We start from the raw sequence: 24,286 nt of genomic DNA on the forward strand, positions 1-24,286 counted from the left end.
CATAACCCCCACTCTACACTTATCACATTAACTTAGCCTGCAGGGTCGTTGTTTCCACGGCAACAGTGAGCGATCGTCACCCTAATTTGTGCTGTGTCCAGCTTCATTGCTACCCGTCGGCCCCCGTCTGCCTTTTGGCCGATTCAACGTGTGAAGGACTCTGAAGAAGTGTGGTTGTTCTGCACCTGATCCTCGGTTCCATCCTGCAGGTCTTCATGGGTAAAGTGGTCCCAGCTGAGTCGGGCAGACCTGGGTTGGCATCTGTCCCCTCGCCTGGATTAAAGAAAACAGGGTCGGCACCTGGAGTCAGACCTGCAGGGGGGACTCCTCTGGGACTTCACCTTAAAATAAAAACCCAACGGGGGGGGGGGGGGGGGGTTCACCTGAGAGGGAACGCCTCCCACAGGAGTGGAGGAGTCTGACGGAGCACCTGTGTTGAAGTAGCCTCTGACGCCCCCTGCTGCTCAGTGAGGGAAACACAGCGTCCTGTTTCTGTCTGAGATCTTGAAGGAGGTAACAACTCAAATTCAAACCTGCATTCTCCCTACTGTCCAGCAGGGGGCGACTCCACTGGTTGCAAAGAGAAATTTATCCTGACTTCTAAGAGCATTTATTCCCTCAGTAAATATTTGAGTTTATGATCTCAATCTGTAGCTTCACGACATCTCCTTAAACACAGCAAGATTTTCATTATGGTCCATTTAGAGTGAAAGAGACAAGAAATAGGGGAGGAGTTACGGCCACCTCGGTCACCTCTGGTTCTGAAAACTGAGGCCACGTTTACACGGAAATGATCCACTGAAAACTGGATCCTTTTTCATTTGCTTTTTGAAAGACGTTCTGCATCGGCGTTCCTTTTTTGACTGGACGGAACCACAGCCAGTGATCTAAAGTAAAAGGTTCCTGCTGTGAAAGACTTCCTGGATCCTCAAAAGGTTCCTGAGTCGCTTGAACAGTTAAAAGAGAGATCTCTTAATTTAAAAACAGAGCTACAACCTCTGCTGGAGTTAAAGTCCACAGCTCGGATAAAAACCTCCTGCAGCCTACTTTTTGGTTTTTAGGCACTTTGTCGGCTCGATATCTCGCCTCCCGCAGACACGTCCTCCTAATGACACAAATATTTTCTTCTCACAACATTTTCTCTGCAGAGAGTGTCTGAGAAAACAGCACAGGCGGAGGCTTCCCGTCGAGTGCAGAGATAAAGATATCCGAGTGCTTCTTTTAAAAAAAATGAATAAAAAAGAGAGAGAGAGGAGAGTTAATCCGCTGCAGTGCATGCGGCTCGTTCAGGAGGCCGTCAGAGTCTCTGCAGACGATTAAGATCAGGGATGGTTCTGTTCTCCTGCTGCTGCTGCTGAAACACAGAGTCTGTGTGATGAATGTGCAACTATTAGGAAGCATGTGTTCGTCTGTGGCTGCTTTTTGAAATCACATGTTTCATAAGTCGCTGAAATGTAAAATCCTACACCTTCTCTATTTCGTCTGCAGGAAGTTTGACTTTTTGTTGAAGCCTCTTTAAATGTTAGAGCGTTACATGAGCGCCATGTTGCCTTCAGGGTCCCTCCATCAACATCTTAACTTCCTGTAATTTCTCCAAATGGCGTTATTTATCGTCATGGCGACAAGTTTATGGACCCCACGTCAGAGTAGAAGATGATAACTGTTGACCATAAATCAGCCAACACTGTCTGTGATCAGAGTTTGTAGGTAAACAGGTGGATCGATGTGCAGCACGCGACGGTAAATGTGATTTATCTTCAGGTTAAAGCGACACTGATCGTTAACTGAGTCCATACATTCAAACTTTTTATGCACTTCCTTCTTCTTGTGCTAATTATGTCGCTGCATGCTAATGCTGGCTGTTCTGACACCTCTGAGGTCTTCAAGAAGTGCAGACGTTTATTTAGATTCAGCCCGGTTAGGATGCAGAACATACTTGGAATAATCTTGCATGTTGCTGCTGTGTGTTGCATCACATTTTTCAAAAAGCATCTCCAACATTGATCCTAGTTTGAGCACGTTTCTGCTCGTGGAGCTTATTAGAAACATGCAGAGGCTTTTTAGGTCGGGTACAATCACTTCTATCTGAACCACTTCTCTTGACCCGCTTCCATCGCTGCAACACCTGTTGACCTGATAACTGCTCTCATATCTGGCAAACCGAGGGGCGTCCAAAACGGCCGTGTGGGGGTGCCTTAAAAACACATTTTACATAATGAACATCTACTAAATGTAGATTTCTACGACCAGAATAACTAATAATAACTTCAGAAGAGCAAATCAGAAGGCCAACACAGGGTCACTTAATGCATTGATTTTTTTATTAAGCAGAATGAAATTCACTGAAGTCTTTAAATAAACTCTGTGCATGATATCACAGAAGTCAGTCTGGTTATTTAAGGTCTCTCTGTCTCTCTCTCTCTCTCTCTCTCTGCTCTGTTTGATGGACAGCCCCAGACGAGCGGCGGCCGTATCACAGCCGAGTGCCGGAGACGTTCCCAGCTTGAGGACGGGAGTGTAAATGTTAGGGCACCTCTGTGTGAATCATCTTTTATTCCACTCGTGCTGCAGACACGCTCGCCACATGAATACCGATGGAGCCGCTCCGCTCTGCTAAGCGACGCTTGAACATATCTGCATGTGCAAATCAGGAAGTGTGAATGATGTTCCATTCAAAAGAACGTCTGTTCAGATGGAGGCTAATGCTGCAGAGAGGCCGAGCTGCGTCGGACAGACGGGACTTCAAAGCGAGCAGAGCGACGGCACCTCGAGCTATATTTAAAGTAATACGTCCAAAGTAGTCGCTGCTTCATTTCTGTGACTGTGAGAAGCTCTGCTGACTCAGTGGGGACTATTTTAAGGATCTGTCTTCAGTTTCCTCTTCCCCCCTCCCCCGCCCCCTGCCCCCCGGACCCCTTTTACCCTGAGTCCAAGGGTAACCCAAACAGCCTCACACATATTTAAAGGAGACTTCACACATGAGGGAATTTGAAAGGAATGAAAGCAGCAGAAAAGAAAAGTGTAAAGCTGCACTGATCGATACTTTTTGTATCCTAACAGGTTTTTCTACTCGTGTCAAACCCTGAAAGAACGGTCGACCACTCGGTCTTTCTTGGGCTCTTTTAGCGTCATGTTTCTGATCGCCGCCGTAGGAGGATGAACTTCCTCCGTTTGATGCTCACAGTGAAGAAAAGAAACATCTCAAATAGTAAAAAGTAATGGAGCAGTGTCGTTCACACAACGGTCATTATCAAGAGACAAGACTCACGTGCAGCGCTTCATCCTAGTGCCCATAAGCGCACAGTCAGCGCTTTCCTGGCCGAAAAAAAAAAACCCTGGTGTTTACTTTGCTGCCCCCAAGTGGCCAAAAAATAAACTAACATAAACTTAGAATTATAATTGAGTCATTTAAAATTTGCATTTCAAGTTTTAATATTCTGATTCTCATTCAAGTCCTGAAAAAGTCATTGTCTGGTTGTTTGTTTGTCAATTACTGTTAAACATGCGGCCTCCTCTGAGCCTCATGTGAGTCTGATTCAGAGTTTAGATCTCTGTATTTAAGTTTCTATCTGTTAATTAATTAATCTGTGTTCTGATTGTCTGCTCATCATAGGTAGCCTTGATCACAGTCGTTAGCTTTAACTGATTAGGCTTGATTTCATCATCAGTCCAGACTCCCTGGACATTCCTCCAGTGAATCCAAAGCACCCTCGAGGTGAAGTATTTTAGGCCAATCTTTAAATTATGACCCGGTGTGATTCCTTATTTATTGACTTAATACAAGATAGGCTGAATTATTTTGGACTAGCTTGTAATCCAAGTAATTAGTAAGATTTAGTAGAAAGTTTCTGAGACGTTAAGCATCAATTAACCTAATTATTTTAAGCTTATTTTAAATTTCCTTTGTTTCAGATTTTTGGGTCACCTAACCAGTCCTTTTGGACACGCCCACCCTCACATGTTATTGGTTGATCCTCCAGGGACAGGTACGTTTTTATTGGCTGCACTTTGTCAACATGCAGCTCCTCCACGTCAAGGTGAAGAAAGCCACGTGTTAAATACCGGAAGTTTAAGCCTTTGATACGATATTAGTTTTTTATATTTACCTTAAAAATCCCCTTTAAATCACGTTCATATTTAAAATAGTGATAATTTATTGAGTTATAAAAAATATTTAGTTAATCAGAATACAAATTTAGTCTTTACGTTACTCAGTTTACGAAGCCTGGTTGATTAATTTTTTTTATTTTGACCGGAAAGCGGATTTTGTAGTTCTTCGAGGTTGGTTGTAGTTCTTCCTGGTTTGTTGTAGTTCTTCCTGGTTGATGTGGACACAGAGCTGCGGGGTGAGGTCTGTTGTTGTGTCTGGGTGAATGATGTGGACGTTTAGAAAACTATAAAGAGGAATTTATGTAGTTAACGATGTTTTAAGAAAGTGTTTGTTTGTAGTCCGGACAAACCCGACCGTTAGTCCGTCTTCTTCTTCTCTTGTTCCGGTGTCCTTTCATACCACCAGTGAGTGCTGCGGTGAATCTCCCATTCGCTGCCTATTGGATTGTTAGCTCAGCTGCTAACGCTATGAACTCTGTGGATAATACTTGTGAACCCAAATAGTCCCCCAGATAGTCCCCGAGAAGAAGACATGGCGTCCTCCAGAGCCAAGGTGGGAGTCCACGGTGACACGAACTGTCTGAAAGAAAGTAAAAATAACACCGGCGGCGGCGGCAGTGCAGCTGGAGAGGCATCACCGATTAACCGAATATACAGTCTGGACGAGCTGGAGACCGTCGCCACAGTGGGTGAGTCTCAATACACTGTCACTAGAATGGTGATGTGTAATAATGATAATAATAATGATAATACTAATAATAATGATATTAATAATAATGATAATAATAATAATGATAATACTATTAATAATAATGATAATAATGATAATAATAATAATGATAATAATAATAACTTTATTTATATAGCACCTTTTAAAAACACAGGTTTACAAAAACAGAAGAACATAAACAACAGCAAGAACATAACAAATGCAAAATACTCAAAATAATTAAATACAATTCAACAGAAAAGAACCCATATTGCACGATACCCAACAGACATATATAACCCCGACCATCACAAGAACCATCATAAGAACCCAGGCAACACAACAACACGAGCTGAGACCAAGAGGAACCAAAGATTTTAAAAGATGTAAGAAATTAAAAGAGCTAAAAGCAAATAAAAAGATAACAGGAATAAGAAGGTAAGGTGTTAGAAATATTCTTAAAGGGGACATATTGTGAAAAAATCCACTTGTACAGTGTTTCTGAACATATATTTGGGTAACCCAGGGATGGGCAACTTTGGTCACAGCGAGGGTGTTACGTACCCGTCCAGGGGGGCAGGTTTGCAACATAAAAAACCCTGGAAAGTTACTTCCCCGGTCCCCAAACCAAAAGCAAAAACTAATCTTGATCAATAAGTATTTATTTTCAACACAACTTCAAACAACTATCAACTACCACATTCATTTTACTCTCACTGCCCGGGGGCCAAATTGTAGTTTCCAAAAACGATTACAGTCAATTATGTCTCAAATTTAACTCAACATATACCAGTGATCAAATATTATTATGGACATACTTCTGGTTTTCATGATTTCATGGCAGATTTTGTCATGTTTTTCTTCGTGATTCCAATTATTTGATGTGTCACAATTGAACTGAGGGCCACATTGAGGGTTGATGGGGGTCGCATGTGGACCCCGGGCCGCCAGCTGCCCACCCCTGGGGTCACCTGAGTGTCTACCGACCCACAAAATGTGAAATAAACCCATCCAGTCCTTTGTGGTCTGCATAAGTCTTACAACACGGAGAAAAATGCTCTGTTTCAAATGTGCTCTCCTTGTGACAGCACAGGTTTCAGATTCAGACCGGGACTGCCCCCTTGGAGGACTATAGCCTCCCTACATTGGGCGCTTGTAGCCTAGTTGCACGGGTCGATTAGATAAATGTGAACACATAATCTCTGCATCATGTACAGGCATCTTGATACTTACTGTTCATGGTGAGATAAATACGACAGTTGGTTATGATGATATCACATCCTGCAGCAGGGTATCAGAGCTTTATCAACATGTGACCCACTTTACTCTATATCGTAGTGTGTGTGTGTGTGTGTGTGCCTGTTGAGGAGTCAAGCATTACATTTCAGAGTCTGAAACATTTTCAAAAATCACGTAATGAGCTGTCCGGATGCTTCTGTTTCTGTTCGGTTTTCATCCTCGTCATTTGGGACTCAGCGGCTCTGACTCAGATTCTGTGAAAGGTGTGCTCTCTAACTTCAAAGAACCCGACAGGTAAAGGTGAGTCCGTGTTCAGGCAGAGACTTGTCAAGAAGGGTTGGACTTGTCCAACAGTTTGAGTCACACCTTCATCACCGACTCACACCTTGCTAGGAGGGAGGAAACGGAATGAGTCCTCATGGAGAGAAATAAAGAGTCATCAGTCAGCAGAGGGTCATGGTCAGATTTGAACCCACGGCCGCTGCGACAGGGACTACAGCCCCCATACATGAGGTAGTGTTGTAGTCAAGACAACACTAACCGAGACCAAGACATTTAGGGATCTTTAAGGCTTCACAATAAATCATAACGTTATCATGCAACGTGCAGAATAATAATACTTTTACTCCTGATCCCGATAATAACGTGCAGAGTGAAGCCTCCCCCTTAAGACTGCAGAACAGCAGAGAGACGGCGGAGTTTAAAGTTAGAGCGACACTTTAAAATTAGTTGAATTATTCAGAGTCTCCTCCTCACATGCAGGCCTGATGCGAGCTAGTAGCTGTGATTGGTCCGCAGGTCCGAGGGGCCAAAGAGGTCAAGGAGATTAGAAATTAAAGCTGTTTAAAGTCCGTGCAGGGCAGCGCTTTTTTTCAACATTAGTGATCCTGTATTCTGGTGTTTGGCTTGTAGTTCAGGCCCAGTTTGGAGGCTTATTCTGCAGGTTTAGACGAAGAGTAAAGCTGTCAGGTGCATGTGACCTTGAATTTCAAAATTAAGTTTGAAAATTGATGCAACAGAACTAAAAAAGTGAGTCGTTCGCATGTTCAATCTGATCTTTTTCTACTCATGCAGCCATTGTTCTCTCCTCTGTTGATGTGTCACAGCCGTGCATGCTGATCATATGAATCCTCCATGATGTAGAGATGGTATCAAACTGTGCAGGGTGATGTCACTTCACAGTGTTTGCAGGCAGATTGAACGTGCATTGTGACTTCGAGCTGTGTAATGTGCATTCACACTACATGTGCTCGAGCTCTAAGCCCGTCGGGGAGGAGGTGTGCTGTGTGCATAAAAATCCAATTTGCAGAGCGCTTTGTCCAATGGGAGGGATTTTCTGCAGAAAACAAATCAGCTTAAGGTCTTTATCTGCCTGCTGTTGGTTAATTGTCATTGAAATCAGGAGGGAACTCTCTTGTGCCGTTTGATTTATTCAGCCCTGACCCGGAGAGCATCGCTTGAAGGGCCTCGGTCCTGTCAGAGCGGATAAATTCAGCAGCAGCATCCTCAACATCATATTCTGGGATTTGTTGACTGTCTCATTAAAGTCGTATCCCATCAGAACAACAGAGTTTAAAGACGAGCGGGCAGTTGGATGTTTTCCTCGTCCCAGAAACCGAGCAGGCAGGTGTAAGCGGAGTCAGGATGACCCAGTTTTCAGACGGGCGAATATCAGTTTCAGAGCATCCCTCTCAGAGAATCAGCCGACCATGTCTGGGTCGGTCTCATCGTCGCTTCCTGGTTTCTGATGACAAACCGGGCTCAGGAAGTTCAGACAAAATAACACCCAGATGATTTATAGCTTCACTTATTGTGTATCTGGTTCAAAAGTGGCACAAAGGCGTCTCTGTGCAGGGAGGACTCGGAGGAGGTTTTAAAAAAGGTGAAATGTTAAACCTCTTTGCTGCTTTGTTGTGCAGAGAAGCAGCGAGGTTACAGAGACACCTGAGCGTTTTTACTCTCTCTGCTTCCAGAGAAATGTCTTCTGCTGTTTTCTTCTCCAGCTCAGGTTGTGCTTCAACTTTGTGGGAGGAAGCAGCTCTGCTACAACTTGTCTTTGGAGAAACTTCAGCCCTGAGGCGACGTCCACATGCGTGCATTTTCATAGTCAGAAGAGCTTTTTTAGGACAAGTCTGTTCTAACTCACCTGAAGCTAGGATCCTCACGATATTTGTATCTTAGACTGTAGTATGAATCTAGTTAAAAAAAACAAAATAAAATCCATACCACAGCAACAACAATAGAAGTCCTAGACTACCATTATTGGTTAATATCTTGTTTTACCAAATTTGGCAGGCGAGCTCCTGCAAAATGTCTAAACTGCACAAATATGTTGGAGTCCTTTCAAAACATACAAGTTGTTTCCTAGAAATCCAGTCATGTAGCCTGGAAAGTTTGACAACGTGGAGAGTTGAGGAATTCACCTGCAAGCAGCACACACCACCTGTCTGATGTACTGCTGTTTCTCTGTTGCCATGGAAACACCACAAGTCCTGAGACAAAGGATTGTTGTTGGTAAAGCAAGCAGGAGAATGAGACAGCCGGCGTTTCATTAGGAAGTTTGAGCAGCTCCACATCTGAGTCAGAGAGTCTGCTGAGTCTCATATCTTCGTCAGGCATGTTGTTGTTTTACTCACCACTTGTCTGCAGGAACCACTGAGCCCCTTTTCCTCGTCTGCAGGAACCACTGAGCCCCTTTTCCTCGTCTGCAGCGAACCCTGAGTCCTTTTCATCAACTACAGGAAATCCTAAGCGCTCTTTCCTCACCTGCAGGAAATACTGATGCCTTTCCTCGTCCACAGCAACAAATTATTTAGTTATTTTCCTCTGCAGGGCTGAAATACTGAGCCATCTCCATGTCTGCAAGAATGATATACGTTGCCCCTTTTCCTTGTATGCAGGACTGAAATACTGATCCCTTTTCCTGGTATGCAAGACTGAAATACTGATTCCTTTTCCTCATCTGCAGGACTGAAATACTGATCCCTTTTCCTGGTCTGCAAGACTGAAATACTGATCCCTTTTCCTGGTCTGCAGGACTGAAATACTGATCCCTTTTCCTGGTCTGCAGGACTGAAATACTGATCCCTTTTCCTGGTCTGCAAGACTGAAATACTGATCCCTTTTCCTGGTCTGCAAGACTGAAATACTGATCCCTTTTCCTGGTCTGCAAGACTGAAATACTGATCTCTTTTCCTGGTCTGCAGGACTGAAGTACTGATCCCTTTTCCTGGTCTGCAGGACTAAAATACTGATCTCTTTTCCTGGTCTGCAGGACTAAAATACTGATCCCTTTTCCTCGTCTGCAGGACTGAAATACTGATCCCTTTTCCTCGTCTGCTGGCCTGAATCCTGGGCCCTTTTCTCTGTCTGCGGGATAAAAACAACAACAGCCCAGATCAACTTGAGGCCACACAGGCTGTAGTCACTCAGCCTCAGGATCACCAGCATGCTCCTGCAGGACATCCCACTGGTACTGACCCAGTTTAAAAGAAAACATCCCAAGCATTATTTTGTGCTCCATATCATCTCCATCAAATTAAAAATTGAAGATCTGAATTTATAAAATGAACATCAGCAAAGTGTCTCAACAAACCATAGTGTAGTGGAAATAAGTGCATTCCTTACAGCATATACATTTTAATAGTTATTGTTTAAAGATCGGAGGGCTTTAAAAAAGGTACAAAATCAACGACACAACTTGTCTCAAACAAATATAGACATGAAAAGGGAAACTAAACCTTCACGTGGCGCCCTGCAGGCAGACCATTTATTTGGAAGTATTGTTCGAACATGCAACAGATAATTACAGCCTGTCACGGTTTCACCAGAGCTGAACTGTCTCTGGATTCTATAAACTGATGGCAATATTGACGTTTGTGCGTGCATCAATCAGCCACATCCTTAAACGAGTGACGGGTGAGGACAAAAAGGTGGATCATGTCATTGGAATGGCAGCTGTCGGGGAGAGCGGGATGCATTTTAGTACGTCAGTCACAAATTTAAAGTCAATGCTAAACAGACTCTTGATTGAAGCTGGACGAGTGTTTTGTTGTTAACTACTTTGACAAGGTTAAAGAGAGACACCTGAGCTGCTGGTCTTTGGGCAAAAAGTGGTCCAATGGAGAAAAACTGTTCAACCTAGGACATGCGATGCACACGGGGGCGGTGAGGCGGCCAATCTGGAATGATTTATCAACAGTGAGAAGCTAAATGATATTCAGAAAGCAGCAGGGGGTGCTCTAAGTCCAATAGGTGTCCCCCAGGGTTCAGTTCTGATCCCATTGTTATTTACAGTTTTCTTTAATTGGCTCGGAAGGCATTTTCTAAACTCTGGCTTTGCTTCTATGCTGATGACACCGTGATTTAAATGAATTTGCCTTTACTTTCACCTTCTCAAGTTTTGTCATATTCTGTGATTTCCTGTCACAGTATCTGAACCTTCTCTCCCTCATCCCCCCCTCAGGTACGGGGACGTTTGGCCGAGTCTTCCTGGTGAAGGACAAGAAGAGCAGGAACTTCTTCGCCCTGAAGCAGATGAAGATCTCCGACGTGATCCGACTGAAGCAGGAGCAGCACGTCCACAACGAGAAGGAGGTGCTGATGGAGGTCAACCACCCCTTCCTCATACGACTGTGAGTCTGCCCCTGCAAACATCGGGGGAGGAGGAGGGGGAAGAGAGTCAAAGTTCAGGGTCTGCTTATGGATCCAGACACATGGATTCTGTTTAGAAACACAGGACGTGAAAATCTCTCTTCAGGTCATAGTGGCAGCACATACGTTCATAAATGTTCTTTCACAGGAGGCGAAATAATGTAAAGAGGTTTTTATTCTCAGCACAGTCACACAGTTTAAAGACGCAAAGAGACAAGAAAACAGAAAATAAGGAGACAGCGGCTTGTAGGGACAAACAGCTAGAAGAGAATGAAATACCGGGTAGTATTCGGAATGCAACACTATAATATTGATAGGTTTTTTATTTTAATTTAACCCTGATGTTTCCACCTCTGAGTTCAGTCTCCAACCTTTAAATCTTCTGTGTTTTTTAATCCTATTTAATATTAAACTTTTTTATGTCCACTCTCTCAGTGGATTCTACATAATGAAATAAATCACAGAGCTGATCTGGGAGGAATATCTTTAAATTTCCCCACTGATACGACTCCAATATCATTTCAGGAGTTAAGGAGCAGGTCGTCGTAACGCCACAGGACACCACAGATCTGCCACACTGATCCGTGTTTTGGTTTAATATCGTACTTTTTCTGCATCGAAGGGTCTAGGAGGCTATAAAGGATTTTAAAAAGAGAAAGAATTAGTAAATAAAAGCTGCTCCTAAACCATTGAGAGTCTGTAAACAAGAATAAAAACTCATCCTCTGTGCAGTCCTGTATATTTAGGGAGAGGCCTGGTTTCAGATTGAGCTGCAGAGAAGAGAGGAAAGGGAAAGTGTGTAGATAAAGCAGCAGCGTAGCACAGACGCGGTAATCGTCTTTGTGGCCGGCAGCCAGCACTTATGGAAAACACTGGAGCCTCCTCCATCTTCATCAGTGACACACTCTCTTGTTTTTATTCCTCTCGAGTGCCCTTACAGCTTGAATCGCTGCTGCACACGAATCCAAACCTCAGCGGAAGACAAAAGGGTGTGAGAGTGATGCAGCCTCTCATTTCATCTGATTTCAACAACTCTGTGGACGCTACTTCAACTGTGAATTCTTCGATAAACACGCCAGGAAACCGTGCAAATCTGCAACTTAATACAAAGACTGTTAGATTGAACAGTTGTAATAATCTTTCATATTTTTTGTAGCAGCTTTAACTGTAAAATAAGATGCTTTTAAGTTAAATTGTGCTACTACAGAAGTCCACTAGGTGTCCCCCAGGGTTCACTTCTGGTCCCAGTGTTATTTACAGTTTTCAAAAATTGGCTCGGGAGGAATATTGCAGCAGATGCTAAAAAGTCTTCATATATTTTTCAGGTTCTGGACACATCACGACGAGCGCTTCCTCTACATGCTCATGGACTACGTTCCCGGCGGCGAACTCTTCAGCTACCTGCGCAGCCGCGGACGCTTCAGCAACGCCACGGGTCTCTTCTACACCTCTGAGATCGTCTGCGCCATCGAGTACCTGCACTCCAAAGAAATCGTGTACCGCGATCTGAAGCCCGAGAACATCCTGCTGGACGGAGAGGGACACATCCGCCTGACGGACTTCGGCTTTGCTAAGAAGCTCTCTGACAGGTGACTGATAACGAGTGCAGGGTGACTTATAAAGACGTTGTCAACGTGAGAGAGAGGGGAGTAAGAAGTAAGAAATAGAGTCGTACAAATCAGTTCATAAATCTTCAGTGAGCGTGCAGGTTAAGATGGGATTTAAGGGATGATATTGATTTTCAGTCTGAGCTCAGACGCCTCTGTCTGCAAACAGAGACGCCCGAATGAAAAGAAACGTTCAGCTTCAGTTTGAGTCCAGACTGCTTTGTATTCTGTGTCCGCCTTCTTTCTTCTCATATTTAAGGAAAACCTTTTCAAATCAAGACAATTCAAGTGATAAAACATGCGATTAACTATTGAAATTCAGCGATGAATCACATTTGACAGCCTCACCAATACTCTCTACAACAAACCACGATGTTCTCAGATATTTAAAAGTTAAGCTTTGTAGAAAAAGTTTGCAAAGCTGCAGGGTTGTCAGGAAACAATGTTGCTTTTCATGGTCTCTGAAATACAGCGCGTTGACAGACATCGAGGTGCCGCAGTGTGAGCCAATCAGATCCCCTCAGACGCTCGTTCCTGGTGGTTTACTTTGTGACGTGAAAGCTTTCCCTTCAGTTCTAATCATCGCAGTGAAAGATGGAATAGTTGCTGTCACGCCCTTCCCAGAGAAGAATCCCGTCATTAAAGATTAGAAAGCAGACGTTTCCTGATGTCTTATGAGCCCTTAAACCGACGCAGCCCGATGCATTGTTTCAAAGCAGGACTAAATCTCTCGATGTGTCCAGAATGAGCTTCTAAAGCAGCTCGCTGGCGGTGAAATTGGGGTTGTGGGTCCATTTCTTTTAGACAGAAGTAATCTTACAATCTCACTTAGCAGCATTTGGAGAGCTGTGCAGAGGTGTGAAAGTTTTTAAGGGTTTAAACTTCTCCACGAGCGCTGACTCTCTGTGAAGGCCATTTGTTGGATTCATCGTGCCGGGACTGCAGAGACGGTCGGACGGGAGAAGACAGTGGGAGGGAGGAGAGAGAGAGTATCAGGAGGAAGCGAGGACAATCCAAACAGATAGATGATGGAAGGACGACTTTTATGGACCCGTTTGTTTCCATACCGCTGAACGCTCAGAGGTCTGCAGCCGTTAAATATTTACTTCTCTGCTCTGTGAATTTCTGTTTTCTGTAAAAGAAAGCGTTATAAATACTGGAATCCCCCTTAAATAAAGTCATCCCTCGTGTCCTTGGAAAGCTCATCTCCTCTTTTGAGTGTTTCCTCCAAACTCTCCCCTACCGGTGCCTCTGAAGGACAAACTTCATGTTTTTTTGGTGTGAGTGAGACTCGCGGCCTCCCAGCGACCTCTGCAGAATAGAATAAAGAAGCTCTGAAGAGGAGGAGGAGGAGGACCGTGTTTCTGTATTTCACCCCCGCTGACATGGAAACATCACGGAGGAAGATTACATTTCCTCTCGGCACAGGCGGCGAGAACGCTCCTCTCTGATGTGACTCACTTACACAAATCGAGGGCGGCTGAATCGCCTCGGATGGGAGCGACCGCCGCCTCATTGCCAGAAGCTCTCTCGTCGTCTTGCTTTCCCCCGTGTCGATGCTGCCACAGCGCCCCCTGGTGGCCGACATGCCCCCCCCCCCCCCGAAGAGCAACAGCTCGTCTTCCCCTTTTTCTCCTCCTCCGCCAGGACCAACATCATTTCCATACAAATTACCGTCGCCATGGCAACTGGTTGAAAGAGGTCATTACCCAGGTGATATCGGTGACAGACGTCGACAAGAGGCTGGCGAGGGGCCAAGTGCTCATCATCAGAGGACGAGTGGCTCCGAGGGGGGGGGGGTCATTGAGACAGACTGATGGACGACATGCTGCCACCAAATCAGCTGTTTCTCACTTCCTGTTCTCATCACGCTCGCTGAGACATCCTGTTTTTGATTTTGAGAGGTTTGATTTTGTGTTTTTCCATCAAACAGAAACGATTGCAGAGCCTTGTGGCTATCAAAAAGGAAATAAAAATATTTAACCTTTGTGATCAGATCGGTGAAGGCAAATCAAAAAGAAAATGTGACTTTGGCTTCATGTCTAATATGTTTCTTTAGCTTAAACTCAAAGTCAGGACTGAGAGAGAAAAAAAATGGAGTGGTAAACTTTTTTAACTTTGAAAAACCTTCTGTCCTCTCGTCTGTTCAGGACCTGGACTCTGTGTGGGACTCCGGAGTATCTGGCTCCTGAAGTCATCCAAAGTAAAGGTCACGGCCGGGCGGTGGACTGGTGGGCTTTGGGGATCCTGGTCTTTGAAATGCTGGCTGGGTAAGAGCTGCCCCCCCCCCTCCCTCTCCCTCCACATGTTGTCACCTTCACCTTCTTATGAAAACACTCACACATAGAGGTTTCATTCGTCATGCAGCAGAGAGCCAAGACTTGAATGTTTCCTACCATCACAGGTCACAAACATCTCAAGATTTTAATCAGTGCTGTTTATAAAAAAGTGGAAACGTGCAGACCGCCACGACATGCTGCAGTCTAACCACACTGTGTCTGCAGGATCGTCTCTTGAGAAGCCAACTTTGATCGGTTGAACCTTTATAAAATGACAAGTCTGATTTTGTAGTTCTTATCTGTTTATGCCTCATTTTGAATACTTGTCCTCATTATTATGAAGTATTTATCATCATAGGCTTTTAGTTTAGGCTCTGCAGATTTTTAAAATGTGAGTAATTTAAAAATGCTCCAAGAAATGATGTCGCAATAAGCAAAAGTTTAAGACGCAGTCACTGTGCAGGACTTGTTTGTATTTCAGTGTGAACCACTAGGGGGCGCTGTCCTCCAGCAGAGCAGCACACACACTCTAACAGATGAAGAGATGAAGAGTTCTTTAAAGGTTTTTGGAGGGTATCAGGCTGGAGCCTGAGAAGACTGACTGAGAGAGAATATCTCACGTTCACACCTGACACACACACACTCAAATACACACACACACACCTCACACACACCTCACACACACACACACAGGCACACACACATTCACACACACCCAGACGCACACACAGACGCACGCACACACACACACACACACACACACACACCTACACACACACAGAAGCACACACCTCACACACACACACACACACACACACACACACTCAAATACACACACACACACACACATAGGCACACACACATTCACACACACCCAGACGCACACACACACACACACACACTCAAATACACACACAGACACCTACACACACACACACACACCTCACACACATACCTCAGACATAGACACACACCACACACACACACACACACACAGATGCACACACACCTCACACACACACTCAAATACACACACACAGAGAGACACACACAGATGCACACACACAGACACCTACACACATAGACACACACAGACGCACACACACACACAGACACACACAGATGCACACACACAGACACACACAGATGCACACACACAGACACCTACACACACACACACACACACACACACACAGATGCACACACACCTCATACACACATAGACACACAGACACACACACCTCACACACACGCTTCACACACACATAGACACACAGACGCACACACCTCACACACATACCTCAGACATACATACACACACACACACACTCAAGGAAAGTTGTGTGTGGAATAAACTTGATTTTTATCGTCTCAGACCAAAACAAACTCACCTGCTGCGGAGCGCTGACAGGAACCTTGAAAGTCAAACGGGGAGCGCGAGGCAGCCGAGGAGGAAGTATTCAATTAATCGTTGACGCGGCGTTATTGTCTCGGCGTGGAAATCTGCTCATTGTGTGCTGATTGGATTGTGCAGAGCTGCTACAAATTAACGACTGAATGGGAATCATTGTTGAAGGTGAAGAACAAAGACGTGGCTCCCCTCTGGAGAGGTTTATTTATTCCAACGTTCTGCGTCTTTCACCGTGAATTATAACGGCGTGCGTGCGTGCGTGTGTGCGTGCGTTTCTGATCAGTATTCTGAGAGAGAGAGGTTGAGCGGAGCAGCAGACAACACAATGATGATTTTTATTGTTTTAGACACAACAGGTGAGAATCAATATCACAGCAGGTCATTAATTTAACCAGTTTGTCAGAGAGGCTCTTAATTAATAATGTCGGATCATTTGTGGCGACATTTAATAACCTTTATATTCTTAGAATTGCTATAGTTGCCGTCAATACGTGTACTAATCGATCCTGAAGCGAGGAACATCAGATTGAACTGCACGGAAACATGCAGAGGTTTTGGTTTGTGTCTTAAGGGGGGCGGCAGTAGCTCGGTCTGTCTGGACTTAGGTTGGGAACTGGAGGGTTGCCGGTTCAAGTCCAGGTGCGGACCAAAGTCTGGAAGTTGGTCTGGTTGCCGGAGAGGCGCCAGGTCACTTCCTGAGCACTGCCAAGGTAGTATCAGAGAAAAATAGTTTTGACCTGATGATACTTATTGACTGATGTTCGATTGCCCATTAGATTCTGATCATTCTGATTGGTTGATTTGAGTCGAAGCTTCCTGCTTGAATGTGCAGCCGCGCTCAAAGGTCACTGATGTGCATCCATCTTCTTTATATCCTGATGGAGCTGCAGGAATGTGACCTTCTCCCAGCATTCATCTGGGCTGCTTTGAAGTGTTAAAAGAGAGAGAGAGAGAGTCCAGGGAGACGGGGTGGGTGGGTGGGTGGGGGGGGGGGGACTACTGTAAGACCCCCACACAGACAAAGAGCTCTCTTCAGCTCACACCATTGTGTTTGTCAGAGGTTCTGATCCAAGAATGTAGCAGCTGCTTCTGAAGAGTTTCATCGTCCTCTTCTCGGGTGAAGTTGAGATAACATTCAGGGAGGGGTCGGGCCCCCGAGGGGAGGAAGGGAGGAGAGAGAGCGGGAGGAAAAAGGACGAGTCTTCTCTTCATAATCCTGCCTCGGGGGCCAGATTTGTGCTCCTAATGGAAACCAATCCTCCTGTAAATGAACTCCTCTCGCGGTGAAAATCGGCCTCCTGTATTTATTTTGACCCTCCAACATGAAACCGGCTTCAGCTTCTCCGCTCCGGTTTTGGCCGGAGGTCACTTTCAGGCTCATCACAGACGTAATCCGCATCACAAAGTATTTTAAAGAACCCACTTTAGGATTTTTAATCAAAGCGTGTCGATGGCCGAGCTCGATTTTCTGCATTGACGGCGTTAAAAGGAAACTGACCTCGTTCCCCCGAGGCTCCCCGGTCAGTGCTCGTCCACCGCGGCTCAGCGGAGCGACAGCCTCATGATTAAAGATGGAGATCCTAAAGGGAGGAACTCGGCCTTATTACACCAGCCTGTCCCCCACAGAAAAAAAAGTCCACAGAGTCCCGGAGCTGGGGGAGTTTAGAGTGAGAGTTTCCTGCTGAGACGTCTTCCTCTGACTTATTCAAATGAATCTCAGCAGAGACACAAAACAGGAAGTAAGGTGTCAACCTGCAAACATCTGCAAGGCGCTGCAGACCTTTTTATACTTAAAAAAGATCATTCTGTCGATCTTAGTGCACAGTCAGACCTTCCAGATGTGTCTTATAACCAAAAACTGTCACGTCTCGATGCATTAATCATCTGAGCGCTCGCACAGTTAATCTCCCTCCTCCTCCTCCATGACCTGAGTCTGCATGAACTCTCCTGCTGCCTCCAGCGCTATGACGCAAGATAAACAGATTTTTACTGAGATTTAAAGACGATAAAGAGGCTGAGGGGATGCTGAAATAACGGCACCATGATGAGGGTTTATAAAAAGTCTGAATTGAGGATCAGTCAGGTGTGTCTGCAGGACAGAAGACAGGCTCTTTTGAAACAGTCATTTCTTGATTTTCAGTTTCTGGACTGTTTGCGTCACCGTCTGAACACAGCTTTAAAGCTTCTCCAGAATGAGGCTAAACGTGTATTTTTTTCCTGAGTAAAGCTGAAATTGAAAAGCTGAGGGGAATATCAAACGAGAGGACACTCCCTCTTGGCCCTTTCTTCTGTTTCTTCTGCAGTGTGTTTGTTATGGATTGTTTTTTTCTCCTGCTAAATCATGAATTTGAGTCAGGAAAACGTTCCCCTCCCGTCGTCCCCCCTCCCTCCAGCTTTTGGTGACCCACATTTTCCACAGATGACAGCAGTCTGTGGTGCTCAGCCAGCTCCCACCCAGCCCCTCGTCCCACCGTCTCCAGCCTCTGGAGCTTTTCAGCGGGCAGGCCCGAGCGGCGTGTGACAAACCGGTGCGATTATTCGCCTGTCTGCGCCGCGCGTAATGCATTTAGAGGCTGGGCCCATTATGTAATTTGTGGGTAATGACTTGTCCAGGCCGGAGCGGAGAGAGGGGAGAACGGGAGGACTGGGAAAGCATTCAGCAGCAAGACGGCCTGTGGGTGGTAGAAACACTAACAGTCACACAACAAAGGCTGCTCTGTCTGCAGCACACACAAACACACACACACACACACACACACACACGATTGGGCTCAAACAGATCCAGGTGAATGTGTGTCAGCTCTTACCTGCTCCTTGCATCATGCTGCGTCTGCAGAGCACACAGCGAGCTACAGGCCAGAGATGACGTTTCTCTCTCTCTCTCTCTCTCTCTCTCTCTCCTCTCTCTCTCTCTCTCTCTCTCTTTGCAGGTACCCGCCGTTCTTTGATGACAACCCTTTTGGGATCTACCAGAAGATCCTGGCCGGACGGCTGGATTTCCCACGACATCTGGATTTCTATGTCAAGTAAGCTGCAGACGCCAGGCAGGGCTCAGATTACACGACAACAGGAATCTCTGCGGCAAACATTAATCCTAAACGTCTTTACATGCACACTGGGGTGACTGTTTTTAGAAATCCAACACACCGTTTGTTTAAATAACTACATTAGAGTCTGAAAACTGATCCTCCTGACCCTCCAAGAGAGGGTTTACCCGTTTGTGTACGTATGTTTCTGCTTCAAATAATGCAAATATGCTTCAGAAAAAAAAAACTTGAAACCTCAGAAAAGATCATCATCATCGGAGAAGGAGGAGGAGGAGGAAGCGTTTTTTTTTTCAGGACAGACGGGAAATCGATGGCGTGTGTGCAATATGGAAAATCTCCATGACAGACTCAGGTAGACTGCAAACATCATAACAAAAAGCAGATGTTCAAACACGATGATCCTCCCAGCCGTCCTCTCCACATCTTAAGAAAACAGAAACATTCGCTCTCAGTGTTGAAACACTTTCAATCTGCAAGCACAGCAAAGACAGAAGGAGGGTTCCAGTTTTAAACCTGATCTGAGTGAGTGACAAGTTTGGCTGCTGTAGGTTTTATTCAGCCTGTAGCACTGACTCAGGCTGTGATGTCAGCAACGTAATCGTACACTAGATGCTACAAAAGGATCCCTGCAGAGATCGACCTTTTTGCAATCATGGCAGCTGTAGATAAGTGACTCCTGTGTTCTTGGTAATATAACTGTTTTAATGACTGAAGTCTGGTGTGCAACCTGAGCCCGTCAGGGACAAAAAGCAACAACCTTCTGTGCTTTTCTTTACCTAATGCCTCTCGGGGGAACCTAACACACCCCAGGGGTCACACTCAGGGTTCCCGACCCATTAGAGGAGGACGTGGAGGTCGTGTGCAGAGGGCGTGAGGTCGGGTCAAAACATTGTTAACATGCCTGTAACAAGTCTTTAAGTGATTTTTACGACTAATGCTGGGGTCAAACTGGGAGAGATCTCCTCTCAGTCTGCCTGCAGTCGTCTGAAATCCCTCACACATCCTGATGCGTGTGTGTGCGTGTGGGACGTTGACGTGAGTGATATAAATGGGTGAAATATTAAAAACCCTTGTGTCTGCTGCCTCTGAGATCGATGACAGAAGCTGTGTGTCGTCTGAATAATCAGAGGAAGCAGAGTGTGTGTTGGGCCTCTCAGTGTCAGGCTGATTGAGTGCACACACACACACACACACTCACACACCCAGCTCGGCCTCTAATCCTGCACATTCCTGCGCCCTCCAGCTGCTCTTATGGCCGGTGTGAGCGGTCCGAATCAGCTGGGAGTGTCATTAGAGGCTGCAGGTCGGGCTGAAGCCCCTCTTTAGCTGCAGGGAGCTCGTTGTCCTCGTGTTAAAGGGACGCTGCAGCACTTAGAGACCCCCGTCCACCCACAATACAGCCCCCACATGCTTTGAAGTAGCACGCTTTAATAGATGTTTGAATGGTTTGGGGGACGTCGGGTGGAGTGCGTCGGTGACCCTCAAGAGGGAGGCTGTAATTTCCTGAACTGCTGCAGCTTATGAACACCTCCACCTGCAGACTGAAAGCTGCAGGATGGGACAAGAAGGTCATATTCTCCGTAACAAAGATGAAAACACCTTTTTTAAAACGAGCTGCAGAAATTAACCTTGAGTATAAAGTCGCCTTTTTGTTTCTTTTGTTTGTTTTGTGATACCTTCTCTGCATTCTCCACATCGTTTCCAGATGAGGTCTCCTTCCTGAGATGCTTAAGAAGCCAGAACATAAGCCCAAATACCCCACCCCCACCCCCTTCTGGAGCTGGTTTTTATATTCCTCACAGAAATATCTCTGCACAGGCTCGTCTTTAAGCAGAGGAAGGATTTAGACAGAATCGCTGACTCTCCAGCATCCAGCTGCTGTATTTACGAGCTAGTCAGCAGCTCGTCGGATGTGAGACGAGGCACCTTTATGGAAAGCAGTGATCATATTTTAAAGCATCTGTGAATCACACTCATCACATTCATGCATGTACCAGGAGCGGGAGTTTAAAGTTTTATAAAGTCCCTCCCTGCCACACTCAAAGAGCCTCTTCTGCAGGCTGTCAGGAAACCTTCAGTGGAGATGCATTTGTCTTCCTGACAGCTGTGGACGCTCTAACTGTTTCCTTTCCCCCCCAGAGACCTCATCAAGAAGTTTCTGGTCATCGACCGAGCCAGACGGCTGGGCAACATGAAGGTGAGTTGGTTAGACTCCTCGTCTCCCTGCACACATGGCAGCGCACCATATTTCATACCTTCAGTAGGTACTTTGACGTCAGCAGTCTGAGGGAAGAAAAGGCTCCACATGCTTCCAATTAGTCGTAAGTGAGGAGAAGTTAACAGGAGCTTGTTGTTTGGGTAGCGGGACGGATGCCTGCCCGTGCTTCTGTTTATAATATGTCTGACTTGTTAACTAAATATTATTCGTCCCTAATGATAGCAGCACAATTATTTTTATAGTCCGAGTTTAAGTATTTCAAGCTCTGACTGATGTGTGCAGCCACTTTAAAATCTGGTGCCTCAGAACGTTTTAGCTTTCTGCACGACTTTGTCTTAAGATAATAACTTTAATTTGTGATTCTAATGTAAGAAAGTCAGCCGACAGACGTGGTGCAATGCAAAGATGAAGCTGGCTAAACACTGAAGCTTCAGTGTCCGGGACATGGCGACCTGCGTGGGCGTCGACTGTAGGAAGGAGGGGGCCAATGGGTTGAATTTTGAATCTGAAATAAATATGTAGAAGAGTTATTTAAAGCTTTATTCTGAAGGATCTGTCGTGTGTTTCAGAACGGAGCGGACGATGTGAAGAAACATCGATGGTTCAAGACGATCGACTGGGACGCCGTTCCTCTGAGGAAGCTCAAGGTGAGAACGGCAGAAGCCGAGATTATTTATGTTTTTTTTAATAATAATAATGAAGGAATATCTGCTGTGTTTACTCAGACGTGTATTCACACTTGTGCTTTTTGTCCCTGCAGCCTCCCATCCTTCCCAAAGTTTCCCACGAGGGCGACACATCTAACTTCGACGTCTACCCCGACGAGGACTGGAAGAAAGACCCCCCCGTGCCTCAGAAGGACTTAGAGATCTTCAAGAACTTCTGATGGCTTCATTATTATTATCAGTGAATCCTGAGAATCACTCGACATGTTGAGAAGTTACAGGTACCATCGTGGAGAGAGAGACGGGGGGAGGGGGCACATATATCTGTAATAAACCCCCCCCTCACCCTCGCCCTTTAAAGACAAACCTCCTGATGATCGGCACTGTGACGTGTGTCACTCCACAGATTTGCTTTTTATACTTTTATTTATGTGACTTCAGTCGAACCTTTTTGCTGTTTTGGATTTTTTCGATCACCGTTTTTTCTCTGAGCCTGCTCATATGCAAAAACCAGAAGAAGACTGTTACTTTGTAGTTAGAAAAAAAAGAAAAAAAAGGAGAATAATCAGGTCTTTTTTTGATATCGTCATGTTTTAATATTTTATCTGTTTTTAAAAAACGTTGACGCAGTCATATTTCACGTGACTCCACACCGGTGCTGCAGCTCTCAGCCAGCTCTCGGCCAGTACTTGTATGAACAATGTGCGGCTTTTCGACTCGTTATATCAGAGTCGGCCGCTCGCTGTGACGATGTGTGACCAGTAGCACTTGTTAAAGGTGCCTTACATCCTTGTTTGAGTTACACAAAGTTCACTTGAAAAGTTGCTCAGACTTGAAGGCTCCATGCAGGACTAACTGGAGCTGAATGTCTCCTACTGTAAACTCTTCTTCTTCTTCCAGCTCTCGTCTTTCCTTCTGACAGTTGTTATTATCACATGGTCCCAGCTGTTCTGCAAAATGACTTTCCCACGACTCTTTGAGCCCATTCACTTCACCGATCGTCATCCTTGTTTGTCCTGCGTTTAAAGCCAAATCGTAAAAGAAGACCACTCAGATTTTGTCAGTTGAATCTCTGCGCTCTTGAGTTTCCCCCGCTACAAAAAAAACTCATCCAGAGGTCAAATCTGATCTGTGTGGTGAGCAAAGAAGCAAGGAGGGGCTGCGAGCTGAGCTGCTTGTTTCTTTGCACTCAGCATTGATTCCTTTAATGTCTTAAAGCTTTTTTTCTGCAGGCCAGATTATCCAAACAGGCCACCTTCTATTAAAAAATAAAACACAAAAACTGAGGGTACACAATGTTATTTGCAACGCGTTAGTTAGGAGGGGCTGCGAGCTGAGCTGCTTGTTTCTTTGTGAAACCATTAAAAACACTAAGAAGAGAAGTTGCATCGTCAAAAATCGGAGATTGTAGGTTGGCGTTCGGTGGCGAAAGGATGTCAGGAGGGGCTGCAAGCTGAGTTACCACCAACTTGATTTTAAACTCAGCTTTTATCATGTACGTATCATGTATTTAACTGGAAGCTGAATTATCCACAGAGGTCTCATCTTAGAAACAAAAGACCCGATGACTTAAACAAGTATAAACACAGTTTTCATGTCCCAGCAGCATTATCAACAGTGAACAGTAAAGCAGTCGCTCAATAAAAATCAAGGTGGGCTCTCCGGGGGCCGGGTGCCGAGCTGCTGCTCACTGTATGGTGAATGAACTCAAAGCAGTCGAGAAGTTGTCGGCAACAAACGTTTAAATGTGAAGTGGACTCGGACACGTCTGAGAAACTAAAATGAGTTAAATGGTCTTACAGTGAGAAAAGGAAAATTTGACTGACAAAATCCCGAGCCAGTATCGGCCCCATGAGAGGCAGTCTGTAATAATTCATTCATCGTGAAGTCGAGGATTCTTTTGCTACTTTGGGACTTTAATGGCCTTTGAATCACTTTTTTTGTACTTATGTTTTCTGCCTAACATCCTGGTGACTTTGTGCTTTGTGTAATCGAACCTGACTCTCATGTCTCGACTGTTCTCTTGCACAATCATGACTCGTACTGTTTGTTTCTTCACACGATGCTGATGTTGGTCTGAACAAAGAAATGTTTCTTCTTTCCTATCATCGTTTTTGAATCATGTGTTGCCTTTTTCATTGTTTTCATCCTTCATGTTGTTTGGACACTGTGCTGAAAACTCGTCTGCAGCGTCCTGTTGTTACCTCCGTGTGTTGTTGCGTGACTCTTCAGGAGTAAACACTTGAAACACCAGAGTGTGTTTGTGTGTGTGTTCTCTCAACAATCCAGAGCTCAGTTTGTGAAATGTTTAGAAGGACCTGATCCTCATCTGTCCGCCCCCAAACTCC

The 24,286-nt window shown here is 45.2% G+C and overlaps 1 protein-coding gene across 2 annotated transcripts; it reads left to right on the forward strand.

Moving 5' to 3' along the window:
- Positions 1-3,893: 3,893 nt before the first annotated feature.
- Positions 3,894-24,191, forward strand: prkx (protein kinase X-linked). 2 transcript variants are annotated; one of them, XM_061032360.1, is made up of 9 exons: positions 3,894-3,986; positions 4,615-4,799; positions 10,524-10,692; positions 12,037-12,300; positions 14,469-14,588; positions 18,939-19,034; positions 21,195-21,252; positions 21,843-21,920; positions 22,034-24,191. In XM_061032360.1, exons 2-9 carry the CDS (start codon positions 4,643-4,645, stop codon positions 22,157-22,159), a joined length of 1,068 nt encoding a protein of 355 aa, XP_060888343.1. In that variant the 5' UTR covers positions 3,894-3,986; positions 4,615-4,642; the 3' UTR covers positions 22,160-24,191. The 2 variants fall into 2 exon arrangements, with proteins under 2 accessions (XP_060888343.1, XP_060888342.1); XM_061032359.1 differs by lacking the exon at positions 3,894-3,986 and having other exon boundaries at positions 4,299-4,799.
- Positions 24,192-24,286: the final 95 nt, after the last annotated feature.

This window comes from Labrus mixtus, chromosome 24 (assembly GCF_963584025.1).
Source record: "Labrus mixtus chromosome 24, fLabMix1.1, whole genome shotgun sequence".
Lineage (NCBI taxonomy): Eukaryota > Metazoa > Chordata > Actinopteri > Labriformes > Labridae > Labrus > Labrus mixtus.

What these genes read in the sequence shown, in the direction of transcription:
- prkx (XM_061032360.1), top strand. Translation starts at nt 4,643, where the DNA reads ATGGCGTCCTCCAGAGCCAAGGTGGGAGTCCACGGTGACACGAACTGT. An exon ending in CACCCCTTCCTCATACGACT is followed by an intron (nt 10,693 to 12,036) that starts GTGAGTCTGCCC and finishes TATATTTTTCAG; the next exon opens with GTTCTGGACACATCACGACG. An exon ending in GACGGCTGGGCAACATGAAG is followed by an intron (nt 21,253 to 21,842) that starts GTGAGTTGGTTA and finishes CGTGTGTTTCAG; the next exon opens with AACGGAGCGGACGATGTGAA.